The 14,344-nt window shown below is 46.9% G+C and overlaps 1 protein-coding gene across 1 annotated transcript in view; it reads right to left on the reverse strand.

Moving 5' to 3' along the window:
* Hgsnat (heparan-alpha-glucosaminide N-acetyltransferase) overlaps window positions 1-10,602 on the reverse strand; it is a 32,286-nt gene extending 21,684 nt beyond the window's left edge. Inside the window, exons 1-5 of the mRNA NM_029884.1 lie at window positions 10,383-10,602; window positions 6,700-6,815; window positions 5,424-5,560; window positions 4,905-5,026; window positions 2,221-2,290 (exon numbers count right to left, since the gene is read on the reverse strand). Of these exons, the coding sequence (NP_084160.1) occupies window positions 2,221-2,290; window positions 4,905-5,026; window positions 5,424-5,560; window positions 6,700-6,815; window positions 10,383-10,569 (632 nt within the window). The 5' untranslated portion in view covers window positions 10,570-10,602. The remainder of the gene's footprint in view (window positions 1-2,220; window positions 2,291-4,904; window positions 5,027-5,423; window positions 5,561-6,699; window positions 6,816-10,382) is intronic.
* Window positions 10,603-14,344: the final 3,742 nt, after the last annotated feature.

A 14,344-nucleotide genomic window follows, 5' to 3' on the forward strand; every position in this document is an offset into this window, starting at 1 on the left:
ATAATGTTGTTCCACCTATAGGGTTGAAGATCCCTTTAGCTCCTTGGGTACTTTCTCTAGCTCCTCCATTGGGAGCCCTGTGATCCATCCATTAGCTGACTGTGAGCATCCACTTCTGTGTTTGCTAGGCCCCGGCATCGTCTCACAAGAGACAGCTACGTCTGGGTCCTTTCAGTAAAATCTTGCTAGTGTATGCAATGGTGTCAGCATTTGGAAGCTGATTATGGGGTGGATCCCTGGATATGGCAGTCTCTACATGGTCCATCCTTTCATCTCAGCTCCATACTTTGTTTCTGTAACTCCTTCCATGGGTGTTTTGTTCCCACTTCTAAGGAGGGGCCTAGTGTCCACACTTCAGTCTTCATTTTTCTTGAGTTTCATGTGTTTAGGAAATTGTATCTTATATCGTGGGTATCCTAGGCAATGCTCCTTGTTATCCTCATGTAGCCTGCTCAGTTTCCCTGGCTTGAGGATGTTGTTTATACGTGTTCAAATCAGCCGCACATGGAACCCACACAGCGGATGCTTACACTTGCCATCCCCTTAGAAACCACGGCCATTCCTAATCTGCACTATCACGTGAAGACATTAAAATAGACACACTCAAGGAAGCACCAAAATGGAGACGTTGAAATGCCTAAATAATAAATAAGGCCTTCATCTTCAGCTGCCTGTTCCCCGAGTGAAAGGGGGAAAAGTCTTGGATCACACAACATCCTTGGACTGACACAGGCATGTTGAGAAACAACAGGACAAAGAGTAGGCTTTCGCTCCACCCCCGCTGCAGCAGTCGTCCCACCTAGGAGAGCCAGAGGGGTCCAGTTACACGGGGGCAAGATGGCAAGATGACCAGTTCCTCCTTGCAAGTACGTCACCCCAGCTCTCTGTCACTCTGACGTGAAGGGACAGATCCATTCACAGGGAAAGCACGCCACTGTATTAGAACAGCGTGTCCATCTTACCACAAAACTGACAAGCCAGCACCTGCCTCCTCCAAGAATCAGAACTTCAGGAGCTATACTTTCCCCCTCGGAAGCAGCTGAGTCCAGTGGTCATATCTAAGCAGCAAGCGAGCCTTACCACTGTAAGGGCAGGCTTCTTTTTTTTTGTTTTGTTTTGTTTTGTTTTTCGAGACAGGGTTTCTCTGTAGAGCCCTGGCTGTCCTGGAAATCACTCTGTAGACCAGGCTGGCCTCGAACTCAGAAATCCGCCTACCTCTGCCTCTGCCTCCCGAGTGCTGGAATTAAGGGCGTGCACCACCACGCCCGGCAAGGTCAGGTTTCTTAGACACAGAAGGAAACCATTTCAACCCTCCCAGAGTCAGAATGCCTAAGCTCCCTCGAGGCAGCCAAATGAAGGTCATGTTTTCATTCTTCCAGCCGGGATCAAGGTGATGTGACTAGTGAATTCTGTGGTCCTTCCATCCATCTTTCCTTTCTCAGACCACGTTTCACTACGGAGTCAAGGCTGGCTTTGAACTCACGCCCAAGATCTTCCTTTCTCTACCTTTCAATTGTCGGGATTACAGCTCTGTGCCTCTATGGTCACCCTTCTGCCTTTTAGAACACAAAGGAACCTTCTTCTAAAGTTAGTCAAAGGCTTAGCAAGTTGATTAAGCCAGCCTGGCTCTATTTTGCTTTATTTCTCTTCTCTTGTCTACTGACTCACGTCCCAGGATTCTGCTAACCACGCAGAGAAGGTCACGTGGCTTCTCCAATCAGATGCTTCTACACAAGAAAAGGGAGCCATGCTGAGGTCCTGAGCTACACGCTACCCTTGCACTACACTGAGCCCCCACCCCACCTCCAGACTCCTGGGCTAGCAGGGAGCAGAGAAAGAGGGAGTGTGTGTGTGGGGTGTGTGTGGTTAAGATGTCAAGACTCAGAGAGGTAATAAACTACTTCTACTAACTAAGACTCAACCCAGGAGACAAATATCTTCATCTTCAGGCATGTTGGGTGAATGGAAGGCAAAAACCCATTCACACCTTTATAAGCATGCCCATGGTCAGAGACTAGCGTCTGCCCAGATGCCCAGGAATAGAACCGTCATGGCGGATGTACAAATCCTACTAGACAGAAAATAACGGTCATCTATGACTGTCTGCTCTTGGTGATTGTCCTGAGGTGGAATAATGGTCAGTTGAGGGCCAAATTGCCCTTTCTGGGTTTATTACTTCTGGGTTTATGCTTCCCAGTCAAGCTCTCCTCACCAACTTACCTCAGCAAGAGCCTCAGGAGGGATACTGCGACGATGAGGGCTAAACCAACAAGGAATGCGATGCTCACAGCTGAAAACCAAGAAAAAAACGTTATCCCGCCAATGCCATCTTGAGTACCAAAGCTGTCAGGGCATTAATTAGTCTGTCATCGGCAACTGGATCAGAATGAGCTAAGCTGACATTTCCATGTTAAACTCTGTGTGAGGAAGCAGGAGAGCTACATGATATACTCACAGCACACCCTTCCCTTGGCTCCTGAGAGATTTACTATTATTATTATTAAGACACTGTCTCTCTTGGGGCCAGGGATACAGCTCTGTGGAGGGGCACTGATCTTCCACTTGCCAGGACCTGGGTTCTAACTTTAGCCAAACACAAAAACAGTATCACTCTGTTTCATCTACTAAACTTCGTCTTGTTTTGTTAACATATTTTAAACCCCAGACAACACGTCGCTTCATCCCTAAATCCTTCGCTATGTTCACAGTGGGTGTGGGTCCTGGAGAAGGTCTGGTCGCCGCACTGAAGAGAATACAGCTCTCCTTGGGGAATTTTCTACCCGCGGATGGAAAACCTCTACTGACTCACGAGAAAATATCTACCAGGGTCAGTCTACAAAACGGCCAGTTCTCTTCAAAACCATCAAGGTCATGAAAGACAAAGAAAGGCATGGGCCTATCTTTCACTGACCAGGACAAAGCAGCTTTGACAAGTAAATGCAACATGGGACCGTAGATTAGATCCTGGATGGGAGAAATGACGTTAAGGGCAGGCAAGATAGCTTGGCCTGTGCCACCTAGCCTGACCACCAGAGTTCTATGCCCAGAAGCCACATGGTAGAAGAAGAGAACCCAAACCTCAAAGTTTCCTTTCTCTCCACAACACGTGGACTCTGACTCTTCCCAACACAATAAACAAACAAATGTACACTAAAAAGAGAAACTTGAGAAGTTTAAATGTCTACAGTATATATGTGCTATAGAAATGTTAAGTTCCTGGTCCTAAAAATTCTATAGGGAGTAATTATAGTAAGCTTACATAGTTTAAGAACATAAACAAAGGCAGATAACGAGTATTCAGAAAACTTTTTGTAACATTTCTATAAACCTAACTTTTTTTCACAGACACAGTACCATGCAGAGTTACCAATGATTCAGACTGAGGAAGCACCGCCTTCAGCTGGCCATGTGACAGATGACCATGCTGAAGGGGCACTTCCTGCTGCTGACCAGCTGGCCATGTGACAGATGACCATGCTGAAGGGGCACTTCCTGCTGCTGACCAGCTGGCCATGTGACAGATGACCATGCTGAAGGGGCACTTCCTGCTGCTGACCAGCTGGCCATGTGACAGATGACCATGCTGAAGGGGCACTTCCTGCTGCTGACCAGCTGGCCATGTGACAGATGACCATGCTGAAGGGGCACTTCCTGCTGCTGACCAGCTGGCCATGTGACAGATGACCATGCTGAAGGGGCACTTCCTGCTGCTGACCAGCTGGCCATGTGACAGATGACCATGCTGAAGGGGCACTTCCTGCTGCTGACCAGCTGGCCATGTGACAGATGACCATGCTGAAGGGGCACTTCCTGCTGCTGACCATGTGATGCAGACTTGCTGAGTTAGCAAGACCTGTTTATTTGGTCTCTGAGAAACGATGTGGGTTCCAGGTTCAGGCTTGGCAGCAAGTACCTATTCTGCTGAGCCATCTTGCTGATCCTCAAGTGAGAATTTTACATCACCAAGGTTAGTATTAGGTGCCCCCGTTACTCCGAAGGCAACTTAAGTATGGTTTTTATTTCTGTCTTCTTTGTTTCACACTAGCCCTGCAGTTTTTATCCTGTTTGCAGATGTTATTTTTCACTAGTGACACTCATTACTTATTCGTGGTGTGTATGCATGGGCACTTGTGTGCCCCTGTGCATATGAGGGTGTCAGAGGACAACTTTTAGGAGTCTAGTCTCTCTACCACGTGAGATCCAGGGATTAAACTCCCAGGCTTGGAGTCAAGTGCCTTTACCTGCCGAGCCTTGCTGCTCGGCCTCAGTATTCTTTTAACCAGTTAACCTTCTCCCCCGGTGCCCTTTTGGTATCGGCTCTACATTCTTTTAAAGTAACATCATCAACTTCCTGTGAACTTATTAATGCCACAAAGATCCCTTGTTGTCCCTTAAAGAGCATCTCACACAGCTAGGGAGGGCTCAAGGGGACAGACATTCTGCAGTAGAGTTGTAGGTGAATGAAGGGTGTTCCTTACTGTAAGGGAACCTCAGCTGGCTGTCCACAGGAAACACTGTGTGTGCCCTCAGTCCCCAACCAGAAAGCCAATCACCTTACGTCCAGTTTCTTTCTGTTGGCTTTTTAAAAACTGTACGCTGTATAAGTAAACCTAGCAGTATCATATGGTGCTACATCACATGATTTTTCTTAGTATACACACTAAAATAACCAAACTGGGATTGGAGGTATAGAGCAGTGTTAGAGCAAACACTTCAGCGTGTGTGAGGTCCTGATTTTAACCATCAGCACCCAACACAAAGAAAACTACAACTGTACCATAAACAAATGACAGAGATAATATATAGTTTTAAATTAATGAACACATCATGAAGTGTCAGAAGCAAGGAGACTGAAACCTCCGAAAACACAAACTTAGGAAACCAACGAAGAATCATATACTCACGAAGGTTACTGTCCACTGGATTCTCATTGACGATGATGTCACAGGCAATTTTATTGGCCCCGCTGGAAGCATGCTGCACCAAAAGGGAATAGTTTCCAAATTCTCCAAATTTGTATTCCAGCCTACAAGGAGCAGGCAAAATGATGGCAAACAGTTACATGAGGAAATAAGGGAGACCGGAGGTTCTCAACCTGTGGGCCATGACCCCTTTGGAGGCTCCTATATTGGATATTTTGTATATTAGATATTTACATTATAATTTATAACAGTAACAACAATTTTCCCTAGCAGTTGCGAAGTAGTCACAAATATAATTTTATGGTCGGGGTCACCACAACATTTGGAACTGTGTTAAAGGGTTGAAGCATTAGGAAAGTTGAGAATCAGACCTAGCCGTTGCTAACAGCATCAGCAAAGAATGATAGGAAATCTTATATACGGGTCAGGATGACTGAGAAAAAGGAAAACCATGTAGGAAAAAGAGCAAACTTGAGTTCGACCATAAGGACAGCCACAGACCTGCAAGCTGCTCTCTCCTCCGAGGTGGAGTTAACCTGCAGGATGGACCCATGCTGGGTGCTCACAGAGACAGGTGCCACGCTTGGCTTTGCTGGCTTTCCACCGTGAGAGACGTTCGCCAGTGGCTGGAAGGTGCACTGTTAAGACAAAAGCCCAACGGGCGCAGTGTCAGGGGTCTGCCGTTATCATTATTGTTGCTGTTATCTGGCGGCGCTGGGGGGTCAGAGCCAGGACCTTGCATTGTCAGGCAGATGCTTTTCCATAAACTGCACCTCTGCTCCAGTTAGAGGTTTGGAAAGTCTCTTGGTTGTAGGAGAAAAATAATATCCAAGAAAAAAAAATCCTAACTTTTCCTTCATACTTTAAAAAACTTAAAAGTGGGAGCTGGAAAGAGGGCTCAGCCCTTTAAGAGCACTGTCTGCTCTTCCAGAGGTCCTGAGTTCAATTCCCAGCAGCCACATGGTGGCTCACGACCATCTGTAATAGGATCTGATGCCCTCTTCTGTTGTGTCTGAAGACAGTGACGTTGTACTCACATACATAAAATAAATAAATTAATTTAGAAAAAAACCTTAAAAGTGCAGTTATTCTGATAAAACTTAGCTAACTTATATTAAAGTCATGGCTGCCATCCATGGCGGAATGGAACAAGGTATTTGTACTGATTATTCACCACTAAATCTAGCATTCCATTGTTTTTAATATTTATTTAATTATTTATTTATTTATTATATGTAAGTACACTGTAGCTGTCTTCAGACACTCCAGAAGAGGGCATCAGATTTTGTTACGGATGGTTGTGAGCCACCACCATGTGGTTGCTGGGATTTGAACTGGACCTTTGGAAGAGCAGTCAGTGCTCTTATCCACTGAGCCATCTCTCCAGTCCCTTGTTTTTTGTTTTTGAGATAGGGTTTCTCTGTGTAGCTCTGGCTTTCCTAGAACCTGCTTTGTAGACCAGGCTGGCCTCAAACTCACAGAGATCCACCTGGCTCTGTCTCCCGAGTGCTGGGTTATAGGCATGCGGCACCACAGCCGGCAAAAAAATAAATAAAAAATAAAAATAAAAGGATAAGAGACATCCTTATGGATGGCCAAACATTCTCCCTTGACCACATTCTATCGAGTTTTATTATGAACTGTTTCCTTGCCTGTAGCTGTGAAGGGAACAAGAAATGGCTTAGGTCTGAGAACGTTCAAAGAATGTGTCAGACGACGTTCAAAGAATGTGTCAGACGAGCCTGGGGCAAATGCTGAGGACGCGTACAATACATACTTGGTAACAGTCATCAGATTTCCAGTACACAGTCAGGCTCGTCCCCAAGAGTTCATTGTGAATAAGCAGCAAAGCCTGATCCATCTTCAGCTCCACGTTCCTTTTTTCATCTAAATCTGACAAGGATCAGAAAGGAAAAAAAGTTACAAAACCAGAACAGCCTGAAGGGCGCCAGAGACGAAGAAGACAGAGGGTGGCTGCACAGCGTCACTCCACACACAGCACCTACGCTCAGAGCACGGGCGGTCTCCGGCGCAACACCCCATGTGCGCAGATGTAGCGTGTGCAAGGACAGATGCATGCGCCCCTTTGCACGGATGGCTCAGCTACACCCGAGGATTCCATCAGCGCCACCCACATGCAGTGAGTGTGAGGACTCCGTGAGGCAGTCACGGTCATTGAACTGAGTAGTCGCCACATAAGCAGGATGTCTAAGCTAGGTTATTTTCTGTTTTGCAGAAGTACAAAGCTCACAGCAGTTTTTGTTTTGTTTTGTTTTGTTGTTGTTTTGTTTTGTTCGCCCATGTCCACAGCTATTCAGTGAACTCACTGATCTGAACCAAGAGTCTGTAATTCCCTCGTGTAGACGTCACCACCTTAGTTATTAGCTCTGCCCCAGCGGCTTGTTAGAAGTGCAGACTGCAGCTCTATGTCTCCAAGGAGGGCAACAAGAGACATCAAAGGCCGCTGCTCTTCCAGAGGACACTAGTTTGACTCTCAGCACCCACATGAAACTCACAGCCATCTACAACTGCAGTTCCAGGAGCGCTTACATCCTCCTCTGGCCTCTGCGGGCACCAGGCACGCACAGGGTGCGGAGGCATACATGCAGGCAAAACCCCCACGTGCCTAAAGTAAAACAAGGAGACACAAGATGCAGATATGTATGGAAACGCTGACGGGCAATATCATCCGTGAATTCCAACCCAGTGGAATATTAAGACCAAGATCCAACCATGGCGCCCAACCTGACCACCAGCACTTAATACACAGCAAACAGCATTGGAGCATGACTGGACACTCTTGGACTACGTGATCCAGAACAGTCCAGCCTGCACCTACAGCTCTCCCAGAAGCACAACGATGACGAGATCATCTGCCCCCAGTGCTACACTCACCAGTTGCGTGCTGCAGCCACAACAACAGCCTCCAACCCAAGGCCACGCAAAGCCAAGAGCAGCTGCCAGAACTAACAGTGCAACCAAGTCAGACTTACACTGAGTGGAAGAAAAACCTAAATACAGACTGCAGCCCTCCCGAGTCACATGTGCAGGTGGGCGAGACTCCTGGGCCATTCTGCCTTGTAAAAGTTTGAGAACTCTTGCACCCCACCATTCTGGTGGAAGACTATGAACCTCCTCGCTTTAATGGCACATTTGAAAGGCATATGACGTGTATGACAAGACTGAAGGGCACTAAGACTCCCTGCTCCAGCATTCAATCAAGAGGTACTTGCTTGATGACATCATTAAGTTGGCACTCACTTAGGACTGGGGTGTCTCCTCTCACCACATAGACTCCAGGGACTCAACTCAAGCAGAGTTAGGCTTGACAACACATTTACATTACACACAAACACACACACACACACACACACACACACACACACACACACACAGCATTTAAAAATGAACTTCTGGGGCTGGAGAGCTGGCTCAGCAGTTAAGAGCACCAACTGCTCTTCCAGAGGTCCTGAGTTCACATCCCAGCAACCACATGGTGGCTCCCAACCATCTGTAATGGGATCTGATGCCCTCTTCTGATGTGTCTGATGACAGTGTACTCCTATACACAAAATAAATAAATAAAACTTAAAAAAAAGATGTCTTTAAAAAAAAGAATGAACATCTGTGAGCAAAGATTTTTTTTCCCCAAAAATAGCTTTTCAAAAATGTTAATACCATCTCAAAAGTACTGTGAAATTCCAGTCCTTTTCGGTGGGGCTGGAGTATGACATCTGCAGAGATCATAGACTCGTAGCTGGTAAGGATGACTGTCTTACTGTGTGCCACATCCTAACAGTCTTATACGATAGATTAGTCTTTTTTTCCCCCTCCTGTGGGGACTTCTCTGCACTGCAGTGATTGGCCTTGAATTGTTGGGTTCAAGATATCCTCCTGCCTCAGTCTCCCAAGTAGCTGGTGCTCCAGGCAGGCACCACTGTGTGACCTAGAGAGACCAACCAACTTGCTTTAGGTCCGACCTGCTGGGAGGTAGGTAGGAGTGGAGTTCAGTCAGGGGCAGTAGTTAACTCCTAGGTTACCACACTCCAGAAAGGACGCAAGCGTATCTGCTCTGTCCCTCCGGCCTCCACCAGCCCTTGGATTTCTCCCTCATCTTTCAGCTGGATAAAGAGAAAACAGCAATTTGAACATGTCCTCCCAAAGCTCACCACAGCCATTTACATATCCTGTGAGTTTTGGAATATTCGTTTAACGGCTTTCCTAAACCTAGGTATTCTTAGGGGTTTTGTTTGCTTGTTTATTTGTTTGATCTGTCATAATTTTCTTTTTCATTCCTCCTGTTAATTTTTTAAAATGTGTTTGGGTGCCTGGCCTGCATGTATGTATGTATGTATGTATGTATGTATGCATACCACATGAGTGCCTGGTACCCAAAGAAGCCAGAAGATGGCATCAGAACCCCTAGAACTTGAGTCATATGTGGTTGTGCCCTGACATGGGTAGGTGGTATCAAAGGGCAGCCAATTCTCTTAAGCTGGAGTCATCTATCCAGGCTACCTACCGTTCATTCTTGACAGTCTTCCTTTTCCAGTGAGAGTAACTCCCTGTGCAACTACTCTTCACCCTATACAACAGCATCCTTTCCTGGACAGAATGGCTGGATTTCTACTTCTTAGTCTTTAGTAGTATGTTTTACGCTTAGATTTGCCATGTGGGTTTTAGGCTCAGAAAGAGCTTGACATTGTTACTATATAATTTGGGAGCATGTAGAGTCCCTCAGGCCTAGCTGAACGTCAGAATTGCCCCCCCAGGAAGCTTCAAATAAGAGCAGCAGTGAAAAGTTCAAACACCCTGGCCAGACCCCAAACTCAGCAGGATTTTCTTTTAACTCTCTCCTCCCAAGGACGGGTTGTAATTGCAAATTGTAACTCACACCGTTCTTCGTGCTTTTTGCATTGTTTCAATGTCTTTTTTAAAGTTTGGAAGCTGAAGGGGTGTTCAACACAGGCACCACATTCCAATTTCTATACAGAAAAGGGGATGAGATGGATAGGAAAAAGGCAGGTGACATACCTTGCCAGGTGACAGGCCCTATCCCAAACAATGCATAAAGGTAAGGGGTGGGGGTTTGGGGTAGAAGTGGGTGTTCACTTGCCTCAGTCCTCGACCCAAACTATCCTCTCGATAGGAGTTTGTGAAATGGAGTTGCGGGACCCTATGAACCTTCAGACCTGAGTCAAGAGAAGTCCCAGAATTCCTATTTTTTCACCCTTCCCCCTGGTGAATTCGGAGACGGACAGAGCACCCAGCCCCAAGGTCCTTCAACTGAACCTGGGAAGCCAGACCCGGGTCGCGGCTCCTGCGACGCCGGCACTGCGGTCCACCCCAGCGTGGACCGGGCGCGACGCTCAAGTCCTGCGCCCCGCGGGCCGTGGGGAGGTCCGGGGCAGGCCCACGCACGGTCCCCGCTACCCCTAGCCGTGGGGGCCGCTCGCTCACCTGGCTCCGCCCGGCGGCCGGGGGCCAGCAGCGTGGCGCTCAGCACCGACCCGGCCAGCAGCAGCGCTGCCAGCGCCGGGCCCGCGCCCATGCCTCCCACAGCCTCTCTCCGGGAGTTGCGCTCTGTCCCCGCAGCCGAGCTGCGCTCTTCTGCCCGGCGCCTGCGCGAGCTCGACCCGCCCGTCATCGCCCGCTCCCGTGGCGTCACCGCTCCTGTCCCGCAGGGGATGGCGGGGAGAGGGCGGGGCCGCTCCCTCCTAGGCACGCCCCGCGGAAGCTTCCTAAGCCCCGCCCAGCTGGGAAAGCATGCGTCCAGCTAGTGTCCACCATAGGAGGGCAGCCAGGCTGTTTTCTACCCTCTGCACAGTGTTTCTGTCCCATCGGGAGAAAACCGCAAAAGAGTGGTCTTTGCTTTCCCAGTCATCCACTCCCTCACCATTCCCTGAACGTTCTAAATTCTTGCATCTTAGCCTTTCAACGTACAGATACGTGTTACTCACCTTCTAGGAGAGTCCTTAGTAAAAATGACTACAGAGCTTCCCCCTTACACGCACAAACTCTGGGCGTTCACTACCTAGAGTGAATGATACACCCCTTAAAAGGTCTCCTGTTTCTGGCCTTGCACAGGTTGCTGCCAGTCTGTGGAAGTTTAAGGTGTCCAGGGATGAGGACCTTATAAACCACACTGCTGTCTGTATTCCGGGAGAAACCATCACACGCGAAAGAGGGCAGGCATGATGTTTGTAATAAAATTGTAGTTGCAAAATCGTGTGGGCAATCTGAATGGCCGTCAACGAGACAGCATCGCGCCATGCAGCAGTGGAAATGAACAACAGATCTTCCCATTTCCACCTGTGAGAGGCTTCCATAGGATGATGAAGGGGAAACTGGTTGCACTTAGCTTTGTAATGAGTTTATTTACTTTTTTTGATGGACTCATTTACAAATTCAACTATGCAAAGAAACATACCAGCAACCTCATTTAAAGAATCACATTCTTTTGTTACTAAACACAACAGTGGTCAAAATTATAACGTATAGAATGGATCCCAAGATTTAATGGAAAAAAGAAAAAACAAAACAAAACACCCTGTGCTGAAAAGTTTCAGGTTCCAATGTCACTGAATCCAGTTCTGAACATGTTTCTTAATATTTCTTTGTAATGGATCCCCAGACTGGAGCACAACTGCCTTAGTGAAAGACCCATTCATGTTCTATAATCAGCATATAAAATGTAGCACCCACCAAAACTAAAACAAAGGCCTAAATCCATCAAAACCCATAGTTCTGGGAAAGTCTCTAAAGATAATAACCTTGGTTTTGGCTTTTGGCTAACTGTTCTTTTTAACTAGAGTATTGCAACACAGGGTATAGTGTTGTGCTAAAGAGTTCACCAGCTAATAAGGACTTCCTATTGGCTTAAACCCATATCCAAGTAGTCTTCTCTGGTGGACTCCCCCACAATATGTTAGAAATATGTTCTGGGTCACAAAGAAAGAGACCATCACTGCACCCGAAGTGTCTGGACAAGGCAAACTACTTTCCTCTCGATCAAGGGTGTGCTCTGTGTGTCACACTTAAACACAGCGAGATAGAAATGAATCTGGTTTTTATTATAGCTCAGGGAGTGGCTAGAGCCCGACTTCACAATCTTATCCATTTAGCTAGTCTGAAAAAGACTGGCCCACAGGAAATGAAGGAGGAAGAGGAAAGGTCTCGCTGTACTCAAGAAAAAAGAGTCACTGCTCCAGGCTGTTAAATTCCTAAAATAAGTGCAGTGGGCCTTTATGGAATCCAAAGGGTTTACTGGGTAGGGAGGATTAAAACATTCTCATAAAAGTCTTACAAGGTGGGGGAGATTAAATTTTTTTTTTAAATTCCCTGTCCTAAACATGTTTTGTATTGATAGAAAAGATTCATATTTGATATTTCTTACAAATGGAAAGATAAATGCTATATTCAAGCAATGATTAGGAGGGAGAGAGCAAAATGTCATGCCAGTGTCCTGGCGGGCTCCAACTGGCAGCGTCCTTGTTAGGCTGGGTAGTAAAGAGGTATACGGGTACACCCTGCATCATTCTAACATGCTTCATTTGAACTACTTGATAATTCTAGAGTCCCAATACAAAGGCAGTATGACTGATGTCAACCTGGAAGATCAAGGTGCCAAGTATTTGACAGAGGCTAACTGGTGCTAAGAGGCAAGGATTTGATGGGCCCAAAACTCCGGGCTGCTCCAGCACACGGTGAGTGTCTCTGCACTACTGCCTCTGGTGTTACAGCCTCAGACACAAGAAAGGCTTCTCTCAAGTGGATTCTTCTTGCTCACTGTGCAGAGCAGCCAACCAACCAGAGTTGTGGCTGCCTCCCCTCCGAAGAATCAAGAAGCAACTGAGAGCCTTTCAAGAGTGACCAAAGAAAGAAAGGACAGAGATGAGAAGACAGAACAGAGAATTTTAAACAGATAAAAAGTTTTAAGGAACCACAGGGAAAAAAAATCTGCAGACCCTGGATGCCAGCAAAGTCTAAGAAAGCATTGAGGATTTCAGTGAAATCCAAGAGTTCCAGTTCCCATGCTGAGAGCTTTCATACCAACCTCTGGAGGGGGTTGCTGGTAGGGTTAAGAGTGCTGTACCTGAGGATTGTATCACAGGAGGAGGAGGAGGAGGGAGGAGGAGAAGGAGCCTATGGCTGCCTCCTGCTGCTCCTCCATGCTGCCCAAACACTTGGGGGGAAATTAAAAGTGAGGTGATAGCATCGCTTGCCGAGCTCCCCCTGCCACAAGCTCTGCCCAGAGAGAAGAGAAGAGCTCTCAGCTTCTAGTGTGAAAGGAGGGAAGGTAGGTGGGTTACACAGCAGGGCTCAGGAGGCGGCTCCCAGTGAGGGACTGTAGGAAGGTGTGGCTGCTCACAAGTGTGGCCAGAGGATCACTGCATATCCACACTTGAATCTCACACTCGGTCAAGCAGTACTCAGACAAAAAAAAAAAAAAAAAAGAAAGAAAGAAAGAAAGATCAAATACTAAAATGGAAAAAAATTGCTAAGGAACCTTTGCAAATCCATGGAGTTTGTGATTACTATAGTAGGAATGATTAGATGTCTTTAATTACACTTACAGAGGAAAAAAATAGATATCAGAGGAAAATCAAAACTGATCTTAGAGAACTTGTAATCGTGTTAAAGCGTATGCACACTGAATTAGGTTTCATCGCTGTGGAGAGACCCTGTGACCACAGCAACTCTTAATAAAGGAAAAGGTTTAATCGGGACTGGCTGGCTTACAGTTTCAGAGGTTTAGTCCATTATCAACATGGTGGGAAGCATGGCAGCATCCAGGCAGGCATGGTGCAGGAGAGGGAGCTGAGAGCTCTACATTTTGATCTGCAAGCAGCAGGGAGAGACTGTGTATCACACTGGGCATAGCTTGAGTATAGGAGACCTTAAAGCTCCCACAGTGACACACTTCCTCCAACAAGGCCACACCCACTCCAACAAGGCCACACCTCCTAATAGTACCACTTGCTTTGACCAAGTATCCAAACACATGAGTCTATGGGGCTTTTCCTAGTCAACCCCACTTTTGCCTTTTCTATGGAAATAAAGAGTGACTCTGGGCGGATTCCTGAGTTCGAGGCCAGCCTGGTCTACAGAGTGAGTTCCAGGACAGCCAGGGCTACACAGAGAAACCCTGTCTCGAAAAACAAACAAACAAAAAAAAGGTGGTGGTGGCGCACGCCTTTAATCCCAGCACTTGGGAGGCAGAGGCAGGTGGACTTCTGTGGTTTTACCTTTGAAGGTTTTCCCCTTTGAGTACAAGTCAATAGTGAGTCCTGCTAGAGTTGCGTAAAAATCTCCCGCTGTGTACACTCAGCACGTTTCATCACTTCCAGTTGTCAATTCCTCTTCCCCTTCACACACACTTACCTTCCCGTTTCTGTTTTTAGCGCTGGGTGTTCCCAATA

This window comes from Mus musculus, chromosome 8 (assembly GCF_000001635.26).
Source record: "Mus musculus strain C57BL/6J chromosome 8, GRCm38.p6 C57BL/6J".
Lineage (NCBI taxonomy): Eukaryota > Metazoa > Chordata > Mammalia > Rodentia > Muridae > Mus > Mus musculus.